At 42.9% G+C, this 27,087-nt stretch overlaps 1 protein-coding gene across 6 annotated transcripts; it reads left to right on the top strand.

Annotated features, from left to right (window-relative positions):
* Positions 1 to 2: 2 nt before the first annotated feature.
* On the top strand, positions 3 to 26,184 carry FKBP15 (FKBP prolyl isomerase family member 15). Of its 6 annotated transcripts, none has more exons than XM_010720747.4 (29): positions 3 to 188; positions 1,115 to 1,224; positions 1,924 to 2,014; positions 2,611 to 2,680; positions 3,801 to 3,875; positions 4,969 to 5,067; positions 5,512 to 5,661; positions 6,690 to 6,758; positions 8,007 to 8,150; positions 8,578 to 8,723; positions 9,490 to 9,538; positions 10,234 to 10,353; positions 10,599 to 10,698; positions 11,438 to 11,541; positions 12,930 to 13,023; positions 13,966 to 14,075; positions 14,471 to 14,581; positions 15,257 to 15,351; positions 16,034 to 16,136; positions 19,589 to 19,760; positions 20,236 to 20,372; positions 20,715 to 20,870; positions 21,480 to 21,632; positions 21,974 to 22,066; positions 22,345 to 22,455; positions 22,823 to 22,930; positions 23,134 to 23,900; positions 24,379 to 24,469; positions 24,919 to 26,184. In XM_010720747.4, the coding sequence occupies exons 1-29, from the start codon at positions 136 to 138 to the stop codon at positions 24,991 to 24,993; spliced, it is 3,756 nt and encodes a 1,251-aa protein (XP_010719049.2). In that variant the 5' UTR covers positions 3 to 135; the 3' UTR covers positions 24,994 to 26,184. The 6 variants fall into 6 exon arrangements, with proteins under 6 accessions (XP_010719049.2, XP_010719052.2, XP_010719051.2 ...); XM_010720750.4 differs by having other exon boundaries at positions 12,984 to 13,023; XM_010720749.4 differs by having other exon boundaries at positions 11,441 to 11,541.
* The last annotated feature ends 903 nt before the right edge of the window (positions 26,185 to 27,087 follow it).

The raw sequence follows: 27,087 nt of genomic DNA on the forward strand, positions 1-27,087 counted from the left end.
CTAAGCCCCCCCCCGGATGTGTCATCTAAGCTCCGCCCCCAGGCCTCCTTTCCTCCCGCCGTCTTCGTACGGCCGCAAAGCGCGCCGCTGTCGGCTGAGGTGTTTGCGACAGCGCGGGGCTGAGGGGCTGCCGGTATGTTCGGCGCGGCAGAGGAAGATGACACCGACTTTCTGGCCCCCGCCACCGGGTGAGTGGCTGCTGGGTGCCCCCCGCTGGAGAGCACGGCGGCCGGGCAGGCTGCAGCCGGCTGCCCTCCCGTGGGCCGGGCCGTGAGGTTCGGTGTTCCGTGTGGGCTCTCCGCTTGTCCCGGAGCTCGGGGCCGGGCAGCAGGCAGGCAGGCTCCCTCCCTCAGCCCTCCCCGCAGAGCAGGAGGCAACTGAGCTCAGCAGTTTGAGCGTGCAGCGCGTTTGTCGTTCCTCTCATTGTGTAACTGCTTGCTGCTCGGTGCTTCCCAGCCTGCTGCTGTTTGCGTTCCTCCCCGAGGAGCTCCCGCTCCTCTGCTCAGAGAACGGCTCATATCTGAAAGATCTCCGGGTCCCATCTCAGTAGCGCTGTCCTTGCAGACATCGACGTGCTTCTGTCCCACTACCCGGAGTAGCGAAGTTTAAGTGGGCTTAAAGCAGCGAAGCTGTGAATGATGCGTCTTTCAGCAGTAGCAGGCTTACCTCTGGTATTAAACCTGCCCTTCTGCCAGGAGAGCTTTAAGCCTTGTTGAGAGGATGTGTTTCCTTGAGATTTGTAGCACTAAGTGATGACTTCTCTGCTGTCACGTGTTATTTTTTCCAGTAATGTAACAATGCACTGCTTAATAGGCGGGTAGTCTTATTTATTTATTGCTTTTAAAGTAACTTTTCTTCTGGTGTTGCTTCAGGGCTTTTTTTTTGCTTCTTACGCTCACTTTTGAGGAAATGAAACACGTTGTGCTGCTCAGCCCTCTTTCTTTGTTCTGCTTTTTCAAAACTGGATGTCTAACTATAGAGCTGCTTAACAGACATCACCTTATGTCTGAAATGGCTGTAAGCACTTTGCGTGGGATGTGACTTTCAGTTAATGGTGTTCCTTATCTATGAAGTCTGCGTCAAATAGAGTAAGTTACTTCATTTTTGTTTCTAGTGCGAGATTGGCCTCTCTCTTTGGACTGGATCAGACAGTCTCAAGCCAGGGAAATGAATTCTTTCAATACACTGCACCAAAGCAGCCCAAGAAGGGTCAGACAGCAGCTGGTAAGTGACTGAATTGATCACGTGGCAGGAGCAGCTTTGTAGCGGGTATCCTGGCTCAATGAGGGCTTTTGTGAGGAACAGCACTGCAAATATTCACTTAGCTTTTCTTTGCTGATATTATCTTCCTGTAGTACTCTCTCTGCATCTGAGTTATTCTTGCAGTCTGTAGGGACTTTGGAATATTACTCTGTAGTCCTTTTCCTGAGTTAGAATCAGAATCACTCAAGTTGGAAAAGACCTTAAAGATCATCAAGTCCAACCACGAAATAACCATACTGCCCTAACAACCCTCTGCTAAATCATGTCCATGAGCACCACATCCAAACAGTTTTTAAACACAATCAGGGATGGGGACTCAACCACCTCCCTGGGCAGCCCACTCCAGAGCTTAGCAACCCTTTCTGTAAAGAAGTGTCTCCTGATATCCAACCTAACCCTACCCTGGCACAACTTGAGGCCATTTCCCCTCATCCTGTCACCAGTGAGAAGAGACCAACCCCGCTCTCACTGTAAGCACTTTCAGATATTGGAAGAGGGCAATAAGGTCTCCCCTCAGCCTTCTTTTCCCCAGACTGAACAGTCCCAGTTCCTTCAGTCACTGAAGTTACTTTGTTCTGCGGAAGAAATGTATCATGACCTTGTCACTGGCCAGCAGATGTGGCAGTTCTGTGTCACTGAGTGCTGCTTTCTGCTCTCCAGCAGGTCAGGCAGCCCAGAAGGCCCCCGCGGCCCCAGCAGCTACAGGACCACCATCAGTCTTCATGGCCACTGCGGTTCATGCTTATCGATAGTAAGTGCAGCAGTGGTTTTCTGCATTGTATCTGAGAGTCTGTGTCTCTGGGAACTGAAACTAATCATAAGGGCAGGTATTTTTGGATAAGTAGGAAGAGGCATCTTATAGAAGTCTGTCTGCATGCTGCAATTTGATGCAAATTTCTGCCCAAAAAAAGGGGTCAGTTCAGGACTGCACAGTTGCCAAGTAAACAGCAAGTTCTCAGTTTGTGCGTTGCAGGGAACTGCATGCTAGTGTGCTGACCTGACATCTGCAGTTTCTCACCAGCTCTGTCAGAAGGTTATGTCTCATCTTGTGGAAAACTGAGGCATGAGCATAGAATGACAGCAGTGTAACTGTATGTTTGCTGCAGCTGTCACGTGAAGGCTTGCTTGCCTTGCATACGTGCAATTTCCATCTCAAACTACACAATGTATGCTCCTGTTATCTGTGGGTAAGCAAGAAAGTTGTAGTTTCTTTAAGCTCAGAAGTGCCTGAGGCACTTTTGGTCACGAGGAAAGGGACCTAAACTCTATAAAGAGGAAAAGCAACAGCAGAGGGAAATATCTGAGGCAGGAGCAGTTCCACAGCTGAGTGTCTCACTTCTCTTCCAGTACAAATGGGCAGTATTTGAAGCAAGGCAAGTATGGAGCAGCTGTAGTGGGGAGCCATGCTACTAAAGAGGTGAGAAACACTTCACTGTGCTTCACTATGACATTTTTCATGCTGAGGATGTGCTGGTATGAAGCAGTGTTTCTCTGAGCTCACTGGGGATACTTTTGCTCTGCATGTTGAAGGTCTTAGTTCCACTGCTGCTTATGCTTCTCTGCCTCCTTGGTTTATTTGCTCATTTACCTTGATGACATCTTTCTTTTCTGCATTCTGCAAATTTCTTTGCAAGATCTCTTCTCAATTGAGACTGAAATATTTTGTATTGTTTGGGGTCCTGCACCTTTTCTGATGTTTGTGGAACTGATGTCGTGATTTACTTGGAAGCTCTTTGACAGCTGGATCACAAATCTGTGTGTGTGTGAAAATCAGTATAGAACACAAATCAGTGTAGTAGTACAGAGATGCTTTCCTTAAGTGCTGTTGGTTTGGTATCTCTCCTTTCCAAACCTTCTTTCCCGAGTAGTCTAAGAACATGGCTCTGTATGTCCAGTGAAGTGATATATTTAAAGGATACTTTACGTGCTCCAGTCTGTTCGTGTTGTTGGTTGTGGTGTTTCCTATCCCCTGACTGATATTGTCTCACTAAGTTACTTATGCTTTGACAAGAACAACAGCAGAAAAAGTACTTTGTTAAACTACTTCCTGAGTGAAGAAGCCTTGCTATAAGTGCAGAAAGGAAAGTATTTTTTTCTTACTAGATCATGTCTCATAGTAAATGTCAGTGCAGTGTTATCTCTGAATTCTTTAATATTTGCATAACTCCCTCTAACTTATTGTTAGTGCTCAGTCTTTTACATTCCTGCACATCATGCATTATGAGCTTTATGTATTGAGAGGTTAGCACACATTTTCTTCACATGGAAAAATATAGAATTAGTGAAGGCATCTTGCTTACTGCATGAGAATTATTGTTGAACCATTTTGTCTGCTTGCATGTTTTCAAGTGTCCGTAATAGCTGTTAGAAAATTATGTAAAGTATTTTTCCTGTGAAAAATGATGCTGCAAGGTGTATTTTGTAATGCTGTAGTGTTAGGCTCAGAATTAAGTGCACTCAAATTGAAAACATTTTCAGTTTCTGTTGTTGTTTTTTTTCTTTTTCTTTTCTCCTGCATAATTCTTTACGGAATCCAGTACAGGATTCTCCTTTACATCAGTCAGCAGCAACAGATCACATCTGCAAGGATCCACCCAGGCTTTGTACTCACGGTAAGGCTGGATTAGAAAAGCATCTGGTACACTGCATTGTTTGGAATGAACCTCTGTTTGCTGTGAAGTGTTTTCTTAGATTATAGCCTTTGAGTTCAAACACCTGACTGATGTAGCAAGAGATGGCACAGTGACAGGGATGCTGATCTCCTAATTGTTGCACAAGAGACTGCTAAACCTACCTTTTGCAGAGCCCTATGAAATCAGTAGGTTTAGTAATGAAAGTACACCTGTAGGAGGTATATTTTTACCTCCAGATCACAGATGTTTTTGAGTTTTAGAGTCCTAAAATGAATAGCAACAGAACAAAATTCCTCCTGCTAATTATCTGTGGTTAAATGACTCAGAAAATACAGATGAGCAAGCAGATGGAAGCGATAGCAAGGAAGCATTTCCGCTCTGAGTCTTGATACTCAGCATTTTTGTGATAAGAACCACATAAACATTGTAAGCTCTAAAATGGGATCTCTCAGGAAGCTGTTTTCTGCTGATTTTACAGAAGATGGGTGTTGTGATTTGCTGTCAGCTTGTTATTATGGTAATGTGGAAGTTCTTGGTTGATGATTAGAAATTCCACTCTGAAATAACAGAATTCCAATCCAAATGTCTGATCAGGATCCTAGCTTGCTGTCTAGTTCTGTAAGTTTTGAATATATGTTTTGAAAGATTGAAGTGGTATGTAGTTAACCAGTGGAGAAATGTTTTATTTAGCGTTCAGTTCTGAGTGACTCTCTGGTTGCACGTGGAAATCCTGCTGTAATCAGCACTTGTGAAAAAGAGAATCCTTACAAGTGGAAAATCTCAGTATAACAGAACCTAGCTTCAAAGAACCATCTTAATAAAGCTGCAGCATCTATGAAGTACTGAATATTTGAAACATTTCTCCCATGATAATGAGCACAGTAATAAGGGCTGATTTCTTCATACTGAAGTTGGGTGGTAACGTGTCAGGTTTCTTTCTCTACCTCTATTTAATCTCAGTAGCTCATATTTAAAGTTTCTATCGGATACAATGTGGCTTTTAAAAATTATTTTTATATTAATTGAATGCATCTTTTAACATATAGCATTGGGTTGATTTCCTTTCCCACAGGTCCAGTCCAACAATTACAGCACATTCTATGATGATCAAAGGCAGAACTGGTCAATCATGTTTGAGTCAGAAAAGGCAGCAATGGATTTCAGTAAACAGGTAACTACTCACTCTGTGCAGGATATGACTTGCTACTTGTTGTTTGAACAGCAGACAGATTAGGATGCATCTCTTTGCTTCTGGGAGGTGAAAGAAATCTTACTTTTCACTTGGAGTTCAGCTGTGTCTTCATGATTGTGACTGAGGCAGGTTTGCAAAGGGCTTGGCTGAATTTTATTTATTAGAGGCAGGGAGCCTGTTATTTCTGATGGATTTTCTTAGCAAGTTTCTGAGGTACTTTAAGATCAATGACTCTAAAGGTATTTTTTTATTTATATAGTTTTGCAAAACTTAGCACAGGGAAACAAGGAATGCCTCCTGAGCACATCTATAACCTGTGCTTGATCAGTACAGTAAGAAATACATCAGATGGGTAAGGGAGTCGTGATGGAACCTGCCACTCTGTTTTAATGGCCAAGATGCTGATGTGCCTTCCTTTTGCAGGTGTGCATTGCCAAATACAACAGCTCCCCAGTGCTTGATTCAGTCCTCTACCAGGATCTCCTTCTTGGAGAAGGGCAGGGAGTCGAAGGAGGGGACTCTCTGGAGGTTGCCTACACAGGTTGGCTGTTCCAGAACAATGGGCTTGGACAGGTAAAAACATTTCTGCCACCTACTAATGTGTGGATGTGATAGTCCCTGGGAGAAATCTGCCACTTCCAGCATAGTACTGGTGCTTTAAAGATATGTTTTTAGTCATTTTTCTCACCTGTTGTGAGATTAAATGTATTATGTGTAGAATAATAAGGGATTTCATGACTGTTCAAAGGAGGTGATTGAAATGCTTTCAGATTTCTTAGGTACTCTGAACAAAGTGGTGACAAAGGCCAATGAAGCTAGCTATGCTCATTTTGAAAACAGTATGATGAAGTAATAAGAAGACATAAAGCACGTCTGCAAGTGTTAAAGGGATGAGATTGTTTACAAGCCAGCAGGATAGGACAAAGCTGTAGAGGACAGAAAAGTAAAAGCAAAAGACTTGCTTTGGGATTCCAAAGTGTTATCTTTAGAACACTTCTCTTTGAACTATTACTATAATTCATAGCAAAGAGCTTTTTGCATTTGCATCAATCTGCAGTTGAGCCTTTTAGTATTTAAAAAACAAAAAACAAGAGCAACAACAGAAAAAAACCTTTGTTTTTCATCTGTGGGGTACTTTTTGTTTCTTTATCAGGATATGCCTGTCAGACTGGTGTGCTTCTCTGCATAAAGTCAATGGTACACATGGCAGAGCTTGCTTCTAAGTTGTAGGATTTGTTCAGCTCCTCATGACTAAGGAGGATATAATATCATGATATTTTAATACAAAATATCTAGACAGTTGTTTGTTTGTGCGTTGTTCTTGTTGGATCAATCCTGGCCTGACCATCAAGCTTGAAGCAGTTTTAAAGTCTGATTCTCCAGCTGTCACTCGCTTCAAGAAATTGTGCTACACAATAGACTAGAAATTCTAGTTGTGCTCTGTCTTATGTTAGTTTTGAGTAAATTTTGGAAGGGAAGCAGGAAGGGAAATAGCACATAAGAGGCCGTAGGAGTTTATGAAATTTGTAAAGCAGTGTTGAGAATCTTGAAACAGTCGAGAAATCAATGTGACTTTGTATTTTTGCTCTTCAACTCTCCAGGTGTTTGACTCAAACGTTAACAAGGACAAGTTGTTGCGCCTAAAGCTGGGATCTGGAAAGGTCATCAAGGTAGAACTTCTGGCATTTCACTGTAATAAAACTATTGTCTTGAATCTCTAAATTACTGAAGACTTTGTTCAAGATTCATGCACACTCTGTCATATAAGTTTAATTAAATGAGGAGCGCTATAATGGTGACTTATTCAACAAATTTGTATTTCCTTAATTTGAGTGGTATGTCTAAGTCTCCTTCAAAGTAACAATGAAAAGTTGTCCTATTTTAAAAGTAGGGAGCTTGCTATTCCAGAAGTGATTTAATCCATTACTTAGAAACAGGGTTTCTTGACACCAAAAGAGGAAATTCAATCTGAGAACTTTACATTCCTCTCCATGTATGTGCCACAGATGCAGAGGGTCAGATAACTCTGGTCTAACATCTGAAAGAAGGGCACAAGAAGGTGAAGACAACTGACAAGTAGTAGAATTGCCTAATAAAAGATAGTAGTACTGCCTAGAGTGTTCCCCGCTCCCCCAGATCAAACTGTGAGAGGGTACTAATTGTAATAGTTTTTCAATCCAGCTACTCTCTTATGGTTTTTTGTAAAGTCAGATTGTGAATCAGTTACTTTTGTTCAGGTCACTGCCATTATTTGAATAATTCACATTTGACCTTTTACAAGTTGACCTTTGTTAAAGGTGCACTGTTTCTGTTGGGTTTTTTTATTGTGCATCTTGTTATTAATGTTGTCTGGTACAATAGGCCTCCTATTAAGTGCCAGTGTTGATTTGACACTTTGCTCTGGCTTCTAAGTCTCAGACAACAACTGTCTGTGAGCACTTTTTAAATCTAACCATAGCAATTAGGAAGTAATCTCTGAATGCATCAGAATCCTGTTCTTTGAGTGTTGAGAGAGATTGATGCTGTATGTCCTGCAAGCTACATACAAATGGAGAATTTCTGTATGCTGCATGCTGTTTTTTTCTCCTGTATAGTGCTGTTATGACATGTAAAACTTGTCTTAACTTCGTGATGGAGATTACTGTATCTGTTTGATTTTATTATGAACATGGTGGGATTTGCATCTTTATTCTTCAGTTAATGCTGCAATCTATAAAAGGCCATCGACTCGATGTAAGACGTGGTTTTAATGCTGCATGCTAAAATCGAGCAAGACTTTACAAGAAGCTCTCTGTGCTTTGGAACCTTCTGTAAATGGTGCCTGGAGCAGTCTTGATCAGTGTGTAATTACATTACAAGAAACTGTAATGTCAATAGTCATGCTGTTTGCTTTTTCTTCTGGTGCCTGAATACCAAAGGGCTGGGAAGAAGGAATGATGGGGATGAAGAAAGGAGGACGGCGCTGTCTCATTATTCCTCCAGCCTGGGCCTATGGGACTCAGGGAGTGGCTGGCCGTGTCCCTCCAGACTCTACTTTAGTTTTTGAAGTTGAGGTTAGGCGGGTGAGTATCTTCTCCCAGGTATTTATTTTGCATCTGCTTTGTTGTTGGATGGTCTGCAGAAACCTGCTGTTTGCAGCTTAGAAACGGTTATGAACAAAATGCCTCAGGAAGATGCATTTCTTTTAAAATGAAAATAAAACAATCCATCTAGGCTGTTTACTAAGCCATGTCTGTTCCAGCTGTTTTGGGATCTCTTTATTGTCTTACCTGTGAGCTATTATAACTCCAAATAGTGAGGACTGACAGGTTGTAAAGACTTTGCTTCTCCAGTTCCAAATGGTGAAATGTTCTCTTGTATGTTCCAAGTCATAGATGTTCTGACTTGAAGTGAATAAACTTGGCAAAGGAGTAGTCATCAGAAGTAAGCAAGTTGCTGAAAATCCCTTTGTGGGAGTGTGGAATAATATTTTATTTAATGTTTCTTAAGGTCAAGCTAGTGAAGGAAGGCTCTGGCTCAGATGGGCAGAGCGTTAGTTCAAGGGATTCTCTTGCACCTTCACCAGTGCCTAATTCAGATGGCTTCTCTGCAGACCCTGTTTTGTTGCCTCCATCTACAATACCGCCAAAGCCTGGGTAAGCAGAAGCATTGTTAAAACAACTCACTGCATTAAAATATGGTAATGCTCATAAACATCCTAGACAATTACTTGGCAAATGTGCGTCCTCTGTGTGCCAGTGTTGTGCCATCAGTGTGTGGGAATATAGGTGAATATTGCAGAAAGTTTTCTTCTTGAATGCTGATTTTCAGGTTTAAAGTAGTAGAAATGAGCACCCATGAAAGAAATGTTTGCTCTACAATGTTTCTGAGATCTAGTGTTGTTAAGCTGTATGGGTACTGCTAAAAAAAAAAAAACACAAAAAGCTTTCTCATATCTGGTGACAATGTAGCTGTGAGCTGGCCTTGGGGCACAGCTAACTTCTTCTGTTGCAGATCTTAAACTGACATTGCTTTCTTCAGTTAATCAAATGGGTTGACTGTCCTTCTTAGGGAGTAATTTTCAAGTTTAAGTGCTTGCATTTTTTTTGACACAATAGATAAACCTGTTAATAAATTTGGATACAATTGTTTGTACCAGCATGTGGCTTTTACAGGAATTGCCAAAATCATCTTTCTGTAATTACCTGTTTCACAGCTGCGGAACTCCCTTGTAATGATATTCTGAAATCTACAAGTAATGCTGCAAGGAATCTTCCAAAAGTAAAGGGGAAGCAAATATAAGAATTGTATGAAACATTTGTGGGGGGTGTTTACGTGATGTTATTTAGAAAAGCACAATATTAGATCCTAAATTTCGTTTTTATTAACCACAGTTATTAACATGTCTGTTTGGCTTTTCAGGGAGCCAGCTGTTCGGGCCAAGTCCAACTCCATCAGTGAACAGTTAGCAGTAAGTGCTGTTGCTTTGTTTCCTAACTAATTTGAAGCCTTACGTAGGGAAGCTTGGTTGTTTTCACCTTTACATTAAGTATTGCTGAAGGTCAAGCGAACATCATGCAGAATACTCTCAAATATTACCTTATTAACAACAGATGGTTTGTGAATGAGATAGCAAGACATGAGGAATTGCAGTCCCAGTTCTGAGTTCTGGTTCCTGTTCTTGAATGCCAGGTCACTTTGCTCATGTGCATTCTTGTAAAGCTAATTGTCTTCTCATATAAATGGACAAATTTAAAATGGATAGCAAAGAGTGGTTGGGACATTCTACATGAGATCAAGACTTTGTGTGCATGTCTGAGGGTAGAAAAAGCTGCTGAGTGACTTCCTTAATTTGGAAAACCCATTTTTTACAGAAAGAAGTGTTCCATGCCACTTGTTTATTGCTCTGTTTTATGCCAGTTTTCTATGTAATGGCAGCAATGTGAGCCCAGAGGGAAAGTATAGAAAGTAAGGCAGATTAATACATCCATCATTTTGTCTTAAAGTTAGTTTTTCAGTCACTGAAAAATGGAAAGAAGCAGGCTTATATAGATGAGTTTTAAGTGGTGAGTTAGTGATGTAGGCCTTCGGCAGGGTTAGACTTCTGTACTATCCGGAGACACAGGACTGAGTGACAGAGGAGTAACTGCAAATGTTTTCTTTCAGAATCCAGACGTAGCAAAGGCAAAGCTAATTTCTCGGATGGCTAAAATGGGTCAGCCCATGCTGCCCTTCCTTGCTGGGACAGCAGGTAGTCAGCTTGACTCCAGTGACTCAGAAATAGAGGTACATTAATGACTTACATGAGATTTTGTTTTAACGCTTTCTGTGTGACTTGCTTAAAGTAGAGTTCATAGCAGTAGCCCTCCTTTCTATGCACGTTGTTTCTGTGGCAAAAAAATTTCAGTAATTCCAGTATTCCTGAGTAGTTCAAATGGATTAACTGGGTAACAGCTAGTGTCAAATAGACTTCAGTTCAAACTGTTAAGTTGCTCTTTGATGTCCATTTTAATATGTAGAAATGTTTTTAGGATCCAAATTCACTGAGAGGGGCAGCACAACCAGTGGTTTCATCTTCCATGAGATCGTCACAGCCAGCTCACGCAGTACTGCCTACAGTGTCACCACCAGGTAATATGCTGGGGAGGCTGTGTTGGAAAAGGAGAAATTTCACTTTGCTGTGGGCTTCGAGTACCAGGGCTGTGAGTAGAAGATTGCTGTCAGGAACTGACGTAGGAACTGATAAACTCTGATGAGATGTACTGATCCAAAGCTCTGTAGGTATAATTCATAAAGCATGAGACTGACGTCTTCAGAGTTTGTTTTCTTTTTTATGATCTTGTGTACACATTACTACCTGAGGAAAAGCAGCTGTATCACAGAATAATGTGTGAGTTGGCCTTTCACCCTGTCATTTAATGTGCTGAGTCTTCTGAGATGTCTGAAATTTCTGTGGCTTGCAAAATCTGTTGGTTGGAAATGTTGGAAATGGTAGCAAAGGGCATCAGAAGGCTGGCAGTTCAAAAACAGGCCTGACCTGTTTTTCCATGACAGAGCAGTGAATATCAGCTTAGCAGCCTTCAGAGTCCATCTGGGTAACATCTTGTATCCGTTAATTCAAAGCACCTTTCTTTGTATGACAAAGGCTTCGTCTAAATTGAACTTGTGGTTAGAAGTGAAATTTCCATGAAAGATTATTCTTTGATCCTACTCTCAATTCTTTGACTGCATTTGATTTTCCCAAGACTACAGGCAGGCTTGTGCTAAATTTTTGGTCTTTTCAGTGATTTTTTTTTTTTTTTTTTTCCTTTGAAAGATAAAATATCTCTAGCAGCTTTCTGATGTGCTGGGTTTCTTTGTTCCCTTTCAGTAGCTCAAGCATCTGGTTCTGCAACTCCAGTATCTTCTGCTGCTTTAATGCCTGCAACGATCCAAGCCCATTCAGTTGTGCCTGGAGGAGCACAGGGCTTTCAGGTACCAAACTCAAATTAAGGAGACTATTAGAACTTCTGTTTTTATTCAGAAATCTTTGTCCTCTCTGTTGTTGGGAGCAAGAACTCAAGCAGCATATAAAGCTGACAATTCCAGGCTGCTTTCTACAACTTTGGCACTCTGAAGTTTAAATAACATGCTTCTTAGTTTTTGATTAGAAAGGACTTCTTGGACAAAGAGTTAACCATCCCTCTTCAGTATCAGCTTTTGTGGTGGATAAAAGAAATTTCCACAAACTTGCAGGGTAGGTGAAAATGAAGGCATTTTAGATTAGGTTTTCCTTGGTCACGTTGTGTTTTCCTGGGAGAACTCATTTACCCACATCTTTGTGGGTCACTTTTCATCCAGCAAAAGAACAGCCTTCTAAAAGGCTTGCACTGCCACTGCTGTACAGTGACATGACCTGCTCAGCAACAAGCTTCCTGGGTGCTTAACAAACATGCTAAAATGTAGATACTGAAGACTTGGAGCAGAGCCATTGTATGAACAATTCTATGAACTATAAAACCAAGCTTATTGTATGCAGTTTTCATTCTTTAATCTATTTTCTGAAAGTTCTGGAAATCAAACAGTGGCCTATATCATGTGGAAGCACTGCTTATTTTTGAAGGATCCAGATGAAGAAAATATTTGATAAGAGTAAAAGCACTGTGAAGAAAGAAACCAATATGTTGCTTTGGTTTTGTGTTTTCTTGATGTTGAAATTGAGGAAATTTTGACAGGTAACTGGGTTTAGAAGATGAACTTCTCTGTTGAAAGACAGAAACTAGCAATTAGAGTGAAGTCTTCAAATCAATAGTTCCAAATCACTGCAAGGATAAAAGTTGACCCTGATGTTTTGAGTTCTTCTCAAAACTTGGAAGAAGTTATGTGGATTGGTTTGGTTTGTTTTTTGTTTTTTTTTAATTTGGCTGAGTGAAATACTCCTAGCCTTTAACACATTAACAGATTGTTCTATAGCTGCTTCTGATGAGCCTTGAGCAGGTTCAGAAAATGCGAGGTGATTTCCTAGGAATATCCTCATGTTCAAGTTTGTATAACTTTGAATTACCGTACATCCAGTAAGCTGCAGGGAGTTGTTCACGTGTTGATCTTTACCTGTAGGAATGTAGCATACATTTGGTTAAGCTTTGGTGAAGAAGGTAACTTAGTAAACTGCAGTAACTCAAACATGTAGATATCTCAGCCTTTAAAGAATTGTCTGTGCTATTTTTCCTAAAGCAAAGTTGTTTGTGTTTCTTTGACTTTCTACTCTCTGTTTTTGTTTTCATTCTTTTCAAATATAATCTTTGTTTCGGGGTCTAAAAAGTCATGAAAACCATTTTAGTAGAGGAGAGAAAACATCTAACCTGTCAATTTTGTTTTGCAAGCCATATCCAGGCATGCCATTTGCTTATTCCCAAACTGTTACATCTGCTTCTCAGCTCCAGCCTGTAGGACAGATGTATCCTGCACCTTTCCAAGGTATGTTTGAAAAGCACATGTTTTATGGAAGCTTTTAATGCCTGCAGTGAGCTGCTTATAGCAGTGGTCTTGGGTGGTGGTGGTAACATACACATATTTACCCTGACTGCAATGTTGTGCTGTTTCAAATGTTCTTGTTTTTAATTACCAGGGAGGGGCAAATGCTTCCTGGTAAATATACATCTTTCTTTCTTTGTTTATGGAGTGCAAAAGGGAGGAAATCTGTAGTTGTATTCCTAAGGTTATGTATTATTAAAGGCATCTTGCAGCTGGTACTTCCAGTTGCAAATGTAACCATATAAAAATAACAACTATCTTATTGCAAATATTTTTTTAAGCTAGTGAAGCAATTTTAACAGCTATCCTATCACCTATGGGAAGAGCTTTTTCTGAGAAAGAGGAATTAGCTCAAAAATGGAATGCAGCCTAAGAAGAGCAAATAGCACTTTAAAAAAAAAAAAAAAAAAATGGGTAATCCCTGTTGTAGATTTTGTGTGGATTTGAGTATAGCTGAGCCTTTCTTGGAGCATGGTTATTCAGTAGAGGCTCAGAAGCCAACTTCTGTTCCTATTTGATCATACCATTCTGTGTGCTCTTCTAGTATTCTGAGGGGTTCTCTTCTGTTTACCTAACTGCTCTCAGGCAGCTCAAGAATTTCATGTAGTCATAAACCTGCGTATTCACTTTATTTGGAAAATATGTATGCTATTTTAGAGAATATCTAAAAAAAAAAAGTGTAGGTACAATGTTTATTATTTTGGATGAGGGGTTGAGAGTGGGGAATGCAGTCTTGAGAGGAAGGAGGAGGTGTGAAGTTGGGGTTGGAAAAACAGAGTGGCCATCCTCTCTAGCAGGTTGCAAACTGGTAAGCATTGCTTCTAATATGTCTGTGTGCAGACACTTTGCCCTTGTGACTGTAGAACTCTCTCCTTTCCATTCAAGCACCTGGGGATGTTACTTCCTTTTTGATGACAGAAGTTCGGCAGCATAACACTGAAATCCGACTGGCTGTTAGCAAAGTAGTAGATAAAATGGATCATCTGGCTGCCAAGGTAATGTATGACGTAGGCAGGATTGACAACAAAGTTACTACTGTTTGCTCTCCAAATATAGTCTGGAGAGATGGCTCTTTGTAAATACCTGCATCAAGTTTGTAAACAGTATCCTAACTTTAACAAGAATTCCAGTCTTGTCAGACCTTGAAATGGTAGCAGTTTGGCTACTATGGAAGAAGTTTGTACTAGCTTTGGGGGAGGTGTTTACTTCCTTAAATGTAATCTAAAGCATTGTTTGGAGTGCTTCGCTGCACTTCAGAGCTGTCACAGTTTTTGTAGCAGTGTGTGCCCTGGACCTGGTCAGACAGAAAAGTGAAATGGCTCTGTGAAATGGCAGATGGTTTACACTTACCTACATCCATGAACTCATTTCATCTGGTTTGTTTCTACAGGTTGAGGAGCTGAAGAAACAAAACACTGGGAACAGCTCACTACTGCCTGGTATCTCGTCTGTTACTATGGAAGCCTCTATGATCATGAGCAACGTCCAGCGGATAATCCAGGTGATCATAACCAGCCTTACTGGACTATTTCCATAGGGAAGTGCAACCCCCTGTTATTTCTAATGAAGATAGCTTTACTGGCTTGGCCTAAATGTACATTCATCCATATGCTTTATTTCTGTATGGCCCAAACCAGCTGGCTAGGGAAAAGGATGTGATCTACAGCCATTTCCATCCCCGTCACGCAGCTCTATGCACACCTGTTTTTCCGTGCACCCAGCAATTTTCTCTTCTGGGACTTTGCAAGCCAGAGTTGATATACTTGTATTCAGTAGTCCTTGACAGAGAACTCAAGTGAAAGAAACTTAGTTTAATTTTGAACTGATATAGACTTAATCCACAACAGCTTCCAGAAGTAAGGTTTGCAGAGGAAACCTTACATTGTGCAAACCACCTACTCATAGCTACTTAATTTTATGCTTTGTAGTTTTTCTAGGCAGCAGCTTTACTATCTCTTTACCTGTCAATCAACCAGATGTAATATTCTGAAGTACAACCATTGCCCTGTTCCATGATTCTTGCTGAACTTAGTATGGTGCCTCCTTTGATGGCTTGTGATTCACCACAGGAGGTGATATACCTCATTGCTATAAATCATCTGAACAGAACAAATACTTAAACTTCCTCGCAGCAGTACCTGAGTAGGGTGAATATTCATGCTGAACTGTTCTTTAGGAGAACGAGAGACTGAAGCAGGAGATATTTGAGAAGAGCAGTCGAATTGAGGAGCAGAATGAAAAGATCAGTGAGCTGATAGAGCGGAATCAGAGGTAAGGAGTGGAAGGTGTCTGCAGCTGCAAAGAGTTTCTATCTTACATTTGCTTAGATGTAACTAGGAGGTGTCCTATCTCTAGAATGGAGAGAAGTTGTAATTTATTTATTTACTTGGTTTTGGTACTAAAATATTGGTGTTTTTTAATCCCCCTCTGTCTTTGCAGGGCATATCTCCAAATGAGATCTTACAGTAAACATGAATATGTAAAAGGGAAAGATCTCCTGCCACTTTCTTTGAGCATACTTCCTCTGCTTCTGGGGGTTATTTTGCTTTTGCTAGCCTTTTAGTAAAGTGGATGAAATTGTACAGGAAGTAGTGTTCTTGTTCCAGTGAGTTCCAGTGTTGCGTTCCATTAAATTTATGAAGGGGAATAACTTATTCAAGGAAAAAGCAGAAAGCAGTGGTTACCAGGCTATCAAAAATCTCGACTGTGTGGTAGGAATCGTAGACTAGTGGCAGAGGCAAAGCACATATCTGAACTGACATAATCTGTGCTGAAGGCTGGGAACTTCCATTGCACCCTGTGGAGGTAAGGCACTTCTTGGTGCAGGATGTGATACAGAATTGTCTGGGACTTCTCATTAGTGAAAGCTGATTTGAAATGCTTTGTCTGTCTCATCACTTCTTGCTCCGTTTGTGTATTTATATAAGTGCTTCTGCCATCTTCCTGTTTACAGATATGTTGAACAAAGTAACTTGTTAATGGAGCAGAGGAACCACTCACTGCAAACAACAAATGAAAACACACAGGCAAGAGTGTTGCATGCAGAACAGGAGAAGGTAAAACCATGCTGACAGCATTGTAGAATCATAGGCTTATGGCTTCAGCCAGGACAGCTGAAATCACATCTCATACAGGACAACTGCAGTTTTCAATGTTTTGGAAGCAGTTTTAAAAAAAAAATAATAATAAAGAATGTTTTCATGGCTTTCAAAATAAAAGCAGCACGAAGTTTATAAATTTGGATTGTTGTGCTGTCACAGCTTGAATACTCATAGTTTAACAGGGAAGTATCTCAAGTATCTCGTCATTAACTTCATAAATACATGCCCAACATGTTAAGGTATTACGTGCCTCACAGGGCCTGGTCTGGCTGAAAATGCACATGGTTGTGCTGACAGTTTAAAAAGAGTTTTTGTCTTTTTAATTGGCATAAAGAATGAGTATAGTTATAAGAAAAACAGTTTCCTGCTAGAGCTTCTGTATTGTGTTTGTGCTCGGTTTACTTCTTTTTTTAAAACACCTTTTAACAGCAGTCAAAGGAGTTGTTTCTAGGATAATGTGTTGTGCTTCTGTGAAAGGGACTACTGGAAGATAGCTTTCAAGCCAGTTAAATGCACTTACACATGGCTTTTATACTGTGAAGTGCACTCATAAGGCTCAAACCCTGGTAGGGAAGCCTTGAGATCTCTAATTGCATGGTGTCTTCTATGCTTTCTCAAGCCCTGTCAGCTAAATTACAGCACTCTCTCTTGCACCATTCTCCCTATCTAAGTTATGTATCTCTGCAGTCCAAATGCGATAAGATAAATGCTTGCTCTGTATGAGTACCATGAACTGGTGCACCAAAATTTTATGGAAGTAGCTGCCCTCCAAAGCGTGCCAACAAGTGTTTCTGCAGGGTAAAGAATAAAGTAATGTGGCTTATACATGTGTGCTCCTTTATCAACCTCCAGCAGATGAAGGAGCACACGTGTGTAAGCCACATTTCTTTATCAGCAGATGAAGGAGGGATGTATTTTTCCACTGAGAGTTCAGATTGCATATCTATAGCTGGAACTGTAAGAGTATCTAACCAGGAATAGAGTGAGATGATGCATTCCTTTCTGGCAGTGAGTGTGACATCCTGCTTGCATGGGGGAGGGAGCATCTTCTATAGAAGTACAAGAAATAAAAGGAAGTTTTCAAGCATCATCTGCGGTAGGACTCCACTTGGCTGAGCAGACACTACCTGGATAATAACACTGTCACATAAATAGACTTCAGGCTAGACCAGATAAGCCATGATTTGCACCAGATAAGCTTTTCCCTAGTTTTGGTAGAGGATTGACTGCAATCTGATGCCTGGCATTCCTTCCTCTTCCTTTTATCTAATCTGCTACTTCCATTTATAGCTTTGGTAGGAGAACCAGGGAAGAGAACTTTAAAACTGTTTTATCTGCTCTTAAAAAATGAGGCTTGCCCTTTGTTTCATGATAGAGACCAGGAATCTGTGGACAAAGGTCCTTGAGAAGAGATGTTAGTAACTTGCTGCTTTGGGATTCTAGATCTCTGGTCCTGGCAGAGCACATCAGTTTTCAATTAAGGCTCATGTTTCCTAACAATTGAAAGTACCTCATGCTCCTCAGGGCAGTGAAATGGTAGTTATGTGTAGGACCTGGTGATGACCAGCCTGATACCTGCTTCATATGGTTCATGTGCTATGCAGTGTATCTGTGTGAGGATCCCTTCAGGTTCTTTTCTTTTAACTTGCTTTTCCCCTTCTTCCATCTAAGCTTTTACAGTTCTTGAATAACTTAAATATTTCTCTGGCGTATCCCAGGCTCCAGTAATAAAACACTAGCTGTTCTGATGATGATGAATGCCTCTGCCTTTCAAGTTGTGTTCTTAACTCTCCCTGTTTCCTGTCACTGCTTTTTCTTCCTAGCACATGCTGCCAGTGGATCGGGGCTGGGACCAGGTGAGGCAGTGTGTCTGCTGACTGTGTAGATGACAGATAATTGTGCCCTAGGTGGTGCTAGCCCAGCTTCCTCTTGAGGGTAGTTAGGAGTTGGTTGACATGAAAAGAACTGCCTCGGATCTTGAATTAGCACAGATCTTCCACCCGGGCTTTATAACTCACAGCAGTGTAGCTGCTGGCTGCCTCCTTCTTGGGGAGCCCTTTCGACAAACTTTACCACACTGCTGCTCATTTAATCTCCCTCACAGGAGAAATAGCTGTGATTATATCACTGTAAGATCAGGTTTGGATCATGTGAGATTCTTCGTACCTGGAGGCTGGAGCTGAGCTGGTACAGGCATGAAATGCTCACTGTGGAGTTTTCAGTCTAATAACTGCTCCTGGCTTAGGATTTCCTTTTTAACGTTCATTAAGGACACACAAAGGTAACAGGAAGTGTTAAAATAGACCCCCATGATATATCTAACAGGTAATTTTAGCATGCTAGGAGTCTGTATCCTGAAGTAATGAGATGGTTATGGAAGCATAAAAAGACAACAGATCTGGTTTTAGTCAGTCTCTGTCAACGTGGTTCTTAAAAACTAATGGTGTAGAATCCCAGCCCTCAGGGTCAGCGTGTATCATCCTTGCCGTGACTGGAAAGATTTTGCTTACAGCTCTTCTCTGCCAGGTGTTGGTCATTGTCTTTATCTCCTTCATGGAGATAACCCTGAGAGGAGCTTCAGGAAGGACTTACCACTTACAGCAACGTGAAAGCCTGTTAGGAATCCAAATGCAAGCAGAGATGTACAAGCTGTTTAGGTGTTCCTTGCAGCAGGAACTGTAGTTCTGCCTCTGCAGAGGATCCTCTGAATCTTGTGAGTTAGGCAACACGATTTGAAACCCTCCTTTGTGTCTTTGTCTTGGGGACTTGAGCCTGTCCGAATGCGTTGCTTACAAGCTGTCTAACAAGCTGCCTCAGAACCAGCTTTTATGTGAGTTGCTGGCTTTAAGCAATGCTAAATCTAAACAGGATAACAAATTCACGAGAACCGTGCTTCCAAATGGCAGCTCTAGCCATGCAGCCTACCTCAAGGTGATCACGCACCACAAGCTTGTGAGGGAATGTGCTTATTTTGCTACAATAGCCCTGTGTTGTGTGTTGTTTTTTCAGTGATCTGTAAGCTTATTGAGAATAATTAGATCTTAAAGTCCAGGTTTTAACTTGAGTAGACAGTGGCATAGCATGAAAACTCAGTACCAGTGCTGATAGCTCTGTTCAAGTCTTAAAAATGTGTTTAAATTATTTAAGGGAGAAAAAAAACTGGCTGAGTTAGGCAATATACTGAGGTTGCTGGTGGCCTTGTGCACCTTTCCAGTCGGTGTGGAAACAGTAACGTGGCAAAAGGTGATTAGTACCTCTTCAATTAGGGGTGCCTATAGGTGCTGAATTCCTGACAAGGTCTCCACAGCCTTATTGTTGTTCCTTGAGCACACTTCTGGCACCTCCTCACATTCGCATATCCTACAATTGCTTTTCTTCCCCCTTTTCCCTGCTGTTTTGTGCCACAGGCCAAAGTTGCAGAGGAGTTGGCATCTGCCACAGCACAGGTGTCCCAACTGCAGCTGGAGCTGACTGCACACCAGAAGAAGGAAATGGAACTGCGGAAACAGCTCTCTGCTGCCCTGCAGGAGGCAGAGCGGCACGAGACACAGCTCAACAAAATGCAAGCACAGTTAGCAGGTGAAACTTAGCTTGTCCCATGAGAGCTCCTTTATTTCATTCTTTTTCTTCTTCTGTAAGTCATACATTTTTTCTTTGTTCTGGGGTATTTATTCCTGCTTTCCCCAGGATCAGTCACAGGATATCAAAGGATAGAGATGCACCCAAATGTCTGAAGAGATCCTTGCCACTGCTAATAGGACAGTGGGCTCAACTGATGAGCAGAGTCACTCTGACACAAGGGTGCCTTCTGTAGAAGCAAACTCTTGGCCTGTCTAGCTGTAGAGGATCTAGATTTCCTATTGATTAAGAAGTTTAGATCAAGACTGAGGTTTTAAGTATTCCCACTTCACAGAAGCAGCTTTTGATACGTTTGCGTTCCTATTGCAGATGTAAACTGTGTCAGCAGAGTTGTGCAAAAAGCAGTGCTCCTTTCTGTCAGCCTTTAATTTGAATTACGTAGTGCTGAAACCCACAGTAAACTATATTTCTGCAGAGCTCCAAGAAGCCTCTGAGGACACCCAAACAAGATTCAAAGCTGAGAAGCAGAGCCGTAAGCACTTAGACATGAAGATTTCAGCATTGGAAGAAGAACTAACAGACCTAAAAGTAGAAAAGGAGACTCTTGAAAAGGTATGTTTGGTGCCAGCATTGCAGAGAAATGCAGGATTTCAGCTATTTGCTAGAAATGTGCCTCGATGTTGCTGGTAAGCATGTAGATTAAGTGAATCTTGACTCATCTGCAGGCAAGAATCTCCATGCTGGTGGATATCTCGTGCTTATGTGATAGATAGATAGATAGATTTATTTTTTTTTTTTTTTTCCCAGTCTTACTCAGTACTATGCTAACCTTCCTACCTATTAGATAAATCTTAACTTTGTTTTGAAATAAGATCATCTCCTTAAGTAAGCAAGAAGAAAAGAAGCTACTTTGGTGCAGTCTGGCCTGTGCTTAAGTTCTGTTCTGTATTGCAGAATCTTGCTGAGAGGAAGAAGAAATCCCTCTCAGAGAGAGCTCAAGCAGAGGAAGAGATGGAAGAAATACGCAGATCATATCAGCAGGAATTGGACAAACTTAGACAGTTGCTGAAAAAGGCAAGGACCTCAACTGACCAGGCAGCAGCAGAGCAGGTAAGGAGCTGTGGGAGCTTCTCCAGCTGGTGTCTAGAAAACTTGAATCACGGGTAGGAAATAGTAATTAAAAACTGTTTGGGCCATGAAAGAATGAAAACATTAGCTGCTTGCTCTTAGGGTTAATTTCAATACAGGGTTCTCTTCTTTGTCATTATATAATGTCTTTGTTGGTGTTTGTCACTGCTTTTTGACCCCAAGATTTGTATTCTAGAGTTTTGATGCAGACTGGCATGCAGCATTACATTTAGGCTGTCTTAAGAGCGTGAGAGAGGCATGACCTTGAACTCATTTTCCTGTAGGAAGACAGATATGTGGCTGCTAATGAGTGAACACCTACTTAAAAAAAAAAAAAAAAAAAAAAAAAAAAAAAAAAAATGCCAGGAGATCTGAAGTCTGGGACAACTTGTGGGGTTGTGGTTGGAACTGAACTCTGAGGTGTGGGCAGGAGCTGATGATGGCTGCCATCTGCATGTAGGTAGTCCAGCCTAGGGCGGGTGATGTTGCTTTCCCACCATTTGTCTGGGCCCCAAGCTTTCAGCAGTTTGTTACGCAGATTCAGATGAAGTGCATGTTTGTTTCTCATGATCTTTCTTGTGCGGTGGGTAGCTGTCACTCATCCAGGCAGAGCTGGAATCCCAGTGGGAAGCCAAATGTGAACGGACGCTGGCCTCTGCCAAGGAGCAGCATGTAAGGCAGTACCAAGAGGTGTGTGAGCAGAGAGACTCCCTGCAGCAGCAGGTGTCCCAGCTGGAAGAGAAGGTAAAGGACTGTTCCTTATTGCTGAAATATAATTTCAAATAATCAATGACTGTAACTAAGTCCTCTGCTCCCTGATAGTGCTTGGACTTTTAACCTCTTGGTTGTCTGAGGAATTTGACCTAGTCTGCAAGATGTTGTGTGCATCTCTTACACTGGCTTAGTGGGCTAATGAGCTTGCTGGTAAAGCTCCTGAGTGTGCTAGAGCCAAAATGATGTCAGCATTGATAGGCTAAAGCAACAGCCACAATCACTATACAGTTCTATCTCTGTTTTTGAGCAGAAATAGTTTTGAGCTGGATGACATTGAACAGGGCTGTAAACTGATGGTCCTTGTCTTTCAGCTGGTAGCTCTGAAACAATTGAAAAAAGCAGAGGAACAAAAATTGTCTGAACTTCAGCAACATTTGGAACAACTGGAGCCTATCAAAGAGAAGGTAAGGAGGATAACATAGCAGCTGAATACAAACTGGAGTGCAGTAATGGTTAGCCTGAGGCCACCTGTGTCCGGAACAAGAACATGAGTTCAGGAATGTGAGAGGTAAGGAAGAATCATGTTGCTTTCAGCAAACCAGAACAGGCTCAGTGATGAGGCCTGGTCCTTGCCTTCTTTGTCAATTGACAGTTTGCCCTTCACTTAAGAACATAAAAAACAGCAAACTTAGTTCCATAAATAGCACTACAATTGTTGTAACTTCTAGTTTCTCTTTGGCAGTATTCAGCCCTGCAGTCTGAAACGGTGATACTGAAGGCTCACTATGAAGAATGTATCCAAAAGCTGGAGAAGAATCAGGACAGATCTTCACCTGTGAACTTCACAGAAGAAGTGAGATTGAATAGCCAGTGTTTCTCCTCACCCTTTCCTTTGGATTTATTTTCTCTATGAAAGCACTGTTGAGGAGCAAAGGAAGCTTAGACTTAAAACTTGAAAACAGTGCGTGTCTGCCTTGGGTTTGTGCAGCCTGCCTCAGTTTTGGAGGAATGGGTTTGGTGTGTATAATAGTTCTGAGTTAAAATGACATGATGTATTCTACTTTGTTATCAGAATTCCTGATTTGAAAAGCAGTAAGTTCTTTGAGTCAGCATGTGTTTGTTTGGGTTTATTGCTCCTTTGCCCAGAGAAGTACTTTTATCTTTTGTCCTGTGCTTCAGATGTTAATGAACTGTCTGCTTCCTGTCTTGCTCTTTTCCAGGTAAAGAAGATAATGAATGGGGTATTTCAGTCTCTTCGGGGTGAATTTGAGCTGGAGGAGACATACAGTGGCAGGATAGTTCTAGGTGTTGTCATGAACACTATCAAGGTACAGTAGCAATAAAAGAGAGAACGTAATAAATGTGAGAGATTAAGGCTTGCACTGAAACAAAGTGTAAGGGGTATGAAATAACTGTGAGGGAGAAATGAAATGAAATGAAATGTGGGTAGCAAAGCAGCCTAGTAGTGGGACAACACAGAGACCTGTGAAGGTTTGTCTTGGATGTAACCTACATTCTCTTTATTTCTTAGACTGTAACACTGCAACTACTCAGCAAGCAGCAGGAGAGACCAGAGCATGACAGTAAAAAGGAGGAGGAATCTGGAGTGGGGAGACCAGAGGGATCGCTTGGAGCAAAGACAGACCAGGAGGAGCTCGTGCAGCACAGCCCTGCCGGGGGTGCTGTGTGCTCTGCTGAGCCCAGCGAAGTGGGCACAGGCTCCACGTTGTCTGTCCACAAAGGTGAAGCTGCAACTCCTGCTGCCGAGGCCAGAATGCCCGAGGAGGAGCAGGCACCACAGAGCAGTGGAGTGCTGGAAGAGGAGGAGGTCCAGCAGGAATCTCCCTCTTCTGGAGCTGAACACTGCTTGAATGCTGATAAGGGGCCTGAGCTTGCAGAACAAGCCATTCCCAAGGTGGATGAGGATTTTGTTCTGGCTGAGCAAAAGCAGGAGAGCAGCCCCATAAAGAAAGCAGAGACCGAACACAGTCCCTTTGGAGTATCTTCGCAGGCAGAAGCTGCAGATCCTTCTTTTCTAGAAACCAAGCCAGAAGAAATGGATGTGGCTGTGCTTGCAGACAAACCAGCAGCAGAACAGGAGGCAGAGGAGCCTGTGGGAGGCTTAGAGCCCCCTCCTTTAAATAGTGAGGGAGAAAACTGCACAGACCCATCAGATGGAGCTGGTTCCAACCAGGAGCCTGCTTCAGTATCCAACACGGAAGAGAAGAGCTCACCTACCATCAGAGAAGCCCCACAGCAGCAGGAACTGGGCTCCAGCCCCAGCCAAAAGGGCTCCAGGTAAGGTGTAAATGCAGGGGTAGCTGCAGTCCTATCTTCCTGCTGATGTTCTGGCACAACAGCACACACCAGTGGCTGGTACAGCTGTGCTATAGCATAGGACAACACACGTAGGTTTGAGGAGCCATCTGGTGCTGGTCTTGGATGCACAGACAGCCTCTAGAGAGATCAAGTTGTCCAGGGCACGCTGCTGAGAGGCAGTTGCTCACATCTGGGTGGAGGTGATGGTGATGGTGTCTGCTGAGAATGGTTGCCAGCTGAGCCTGGAGAGGAGTGTACAGTTCCTCTGGGATCTGTTACTGGTGGCTGCCATGTGTCCCATCACTGAACTGTTCTGCACTGGTGAGTGCTCTGTGCCATAAGACATGAAGCAGAGATGGGCTGGGTGTTGAGACTTGATATCATTCTTAATAAACCACATAAAAGGAAACCAGGATCCCATATTCTGCAAGTGAACTGCTTGTTCTTTATCTTCCAGGCTCTTTGAGGACGATGACTTCTTCAAAACAGCATCTCTTAGATCACCAAAGCCTCGAGTTCCCTCTGAAGAGGAGGATGAGGAAGAAGTGGTATGTGTTTCTTTCCACTCCTACTGAACTTACTCAGGTGTTAACCTGCAGTTTATCTGTGGGGGCTGACTGGCCCCTGCTGGCTGAGCTTGGAGCTTCCCAGACATTCTTTGTATACACTGAGCTCCTGGATTTGTTTCTCACTGCAATTGGAAATGTTGCACAGGCTGAAATGGTAACAACAAACTCCTGCTTGCATGGCATTAGGAAAAGGTCATGGGTTAAATAAGGGGGGTTTGTTTTTCTACTCCCTCCTATCTCTTCAGCTCTAAGCATCTCTCCTGGAAAATTAAGCCATCATATGATAAACATAAAAACATCAATAACGATGCTTCTTATTTATCGTCTCCTAAAAGCCGATGTAGATTTCCAAGCCAGAGCTGTGTGGCAATTAGTGAATACTGGGAAGCTGGTAAGGCTGACAGGTTTCCCTCTGCTTTGATTTCCAGAGCATGAAGGGTCGCCCCCCTCCAGCTCCGCTCTTTGGTGATGATGATGACGATGATCTGGACTGGCTGGGATGAAGAGCTGCCTGCTGAGCCTGTGAGGCCTCCCGTGGGCAAGGTCACTCCCTGTGCACATAGCACTTAATGAGCTGCATTTGTGGGACAGCTGTGAACAGCCAAGGACTCCTCAGGCTCTTCTACTGCAGACTAACAGGGCCTGAGAGCAGGAGTCTCTCTTTGCACTCTTGGGCACTCAGACCCGTTGTTCTGACCTGACAGACATGCACAGAGGTTGGGATGAGCTGAAGGAACTGACCGGTCTCACTGCATGTTTGTATTGCTGTCCTTCTGTGAACCATTGATTGATTAATCTGAAACTTTATGCAAATTTGAACTACATAAAGTGCTTCAGAAGAAGTCGTCTGGCAGGACCCTGCAGTAGGTAACTACTTTTATAGAAGTCAGACTAAAAGTGAAGATCTCTTGGAAATAATTCTATCTGCTGCAGCCAGCCCAGCCTCTCTCCTGTGCCTTTTTCTCTGTTGCTGTGATGGATGCAGCACGAGTGAATGGAGTGGTGGCCAGGTGTGCTGTAATGCAGCCTCAGCTGGGCTCTGCAGAGAGCCAGGTGTGCAGTGCAGCTGCTCAGTCTGAGTGGAGTGAGGGAGGAGGGCAGTGAGAAGAGGCAGCTGTGCAGACTGGTTGGATTTCTCGTGGCATTTCTCACTGCACTTAAAGCAACTTAGAAGTAGGAACAGTAGATAGTGTTGTTAAAACAAGTAACATGCTTACCCCTGTTCCATTAATAAGATGGAAGTTACTAGGGTAATTCCACCAATGGTTAGCTTCCCCGGAATTTGGCCTGTGCCATCTTTTCTGGGGGAAAAAGTGTCTGTTTGCAGCCATCTGTCAGCTCCCTGCCCCTGTCCAATGCTCTGTGTGGCAAATGGCCAAAAGCAGCTGAACCTGGGGAGGAAACCAAAGTCTGTGGAGCAGCCAAGGAGCTGCTGGGGCCGTGCTGCTGTCATAGGGTGAGTGTGGCTGAAGTTTCCTAACAGCTGCTCCAGAAATCAAAGAACTGAATCATATCTCAGTGCTGAAGGTTGATGGTGTCTGAGTGCACAAACCCTGCTGTGGCTCCAGCCTCCCTGCTGCAGCAGTGCCCTGTGCAGGTTGCAACTACCACATTCCACTTCTTGTTTCCTGTTACAGGTAGCCTGAAGGACTTGCATTTCATTTCTTGATAAATAAAGTGCAATTAAACCTCTATTTTCTGCTTGTGGGTGACTTTACTGTAGTCTAGTTGCATGCACTTAAAAACTGAGCTACCTCTTAAAGTAGGAAAAAAATTAGCTAGAAACACTTCTAGGAGGGCATGATGGGATGTGCCTGGGGGAAGGTGAGGATCCCCACCCTGTGCCACTTCTTACAGTACCCAGTGCCTGTGCTGGCTGCTGGAAGAGGGATGGCACCTTGTGCTCCTGAACCCCTTGGCTGCAAAGCTCTCTCTGCCTCAGGTGCTGGGAAAAATGACTGGAGACGGCTCTGGACCAATGTGCATCTTTAATATCTCATCTTTCCCCGCTGCCCTTCCCTGTATCCCTCTGTGGGGGCCGTGGCTCTGCTCTGTGCACCACAGGGAGAAAGCACAAAGTTGCTTTTTAACAACATTTCACCAACAGCAAAACAGCACAGACCTTCCCCGTCCCATCTCGTGTGGTCCTCACGGCCGCCTGGGATGGGTGATGCCCACCTCTGACCCCTGAAGTGCACCAAGGTATTGCAGATCCCTGCGGATCGCCCTCAGCACCCTGCAGGGCGGGCACAGCCGCAGCCCCTGCTGCCCACGGCCCTTCTCCTGGATGCCAGCTGTGGATGCAGCCCAAGGAATGTTGCAGGGCGGCTGCTGCTGCCGGGATGGCTGGAGCCTCCGGGAAAGTCATAAATGCAGCGTGAGCACAGCCAGGTCCCAGGGGGTGAAGGAAAGCACTGAAACCTGTTAATTTTTAGTAAGTCTGATGCCCTGGGGTCCACGTTGGTGCCGCATGGCCACGGCTGAGTGCGCTGCAGCTCCCACAGCACGGGGCCGATCCTGTGGGAGGCAAAGCCCTGTCCTGTCCGCACCTCACTGCGATCCGATGCGGGCACCGAGGCTGAGCCCGAATTCCTGAC

The sequence above is a fragment of the Meleagris gallopavo genome, chromosome 19 (genome assembly GCF_905368555.1).
Source record: "Meleagris gallopavo chromosome 19, MGAL_WU_HG_1.1, whole genome shotgun sequence".
NCBI classification, from domain to species: domain Eukaryota; kingdom Metazoa; phylum Chordata; class Aves; order Galliformes; family Phasianidae; genus Meleagris; species Meleagris gallopavo.

Bases quoted from the DNA above. Each gene is read 5' to 3' on its own strand.
- FKBP15 (XM_010720747.4), top strand. From the start codon at position 136: ATGTTCGGCGCGGCAGAGGAAGATGACACCGACTTTCTGGCCCCCGCC. The intron at 15,352-16,033 runs GTAAGGAGTGGA...TCCTGTTTACAG, and splicing joins CTGATAGAGCGGAATCAGAG to ATATGTTGAACAAAGTAACT. The intron at 23,901-24,378 runs GTAAGGTGTAAA...TTTATCTTCCAG, and splicing joins CCCAGCCAAAAGGGCTCCAG to GCTCTTTGAGGACGATGACT.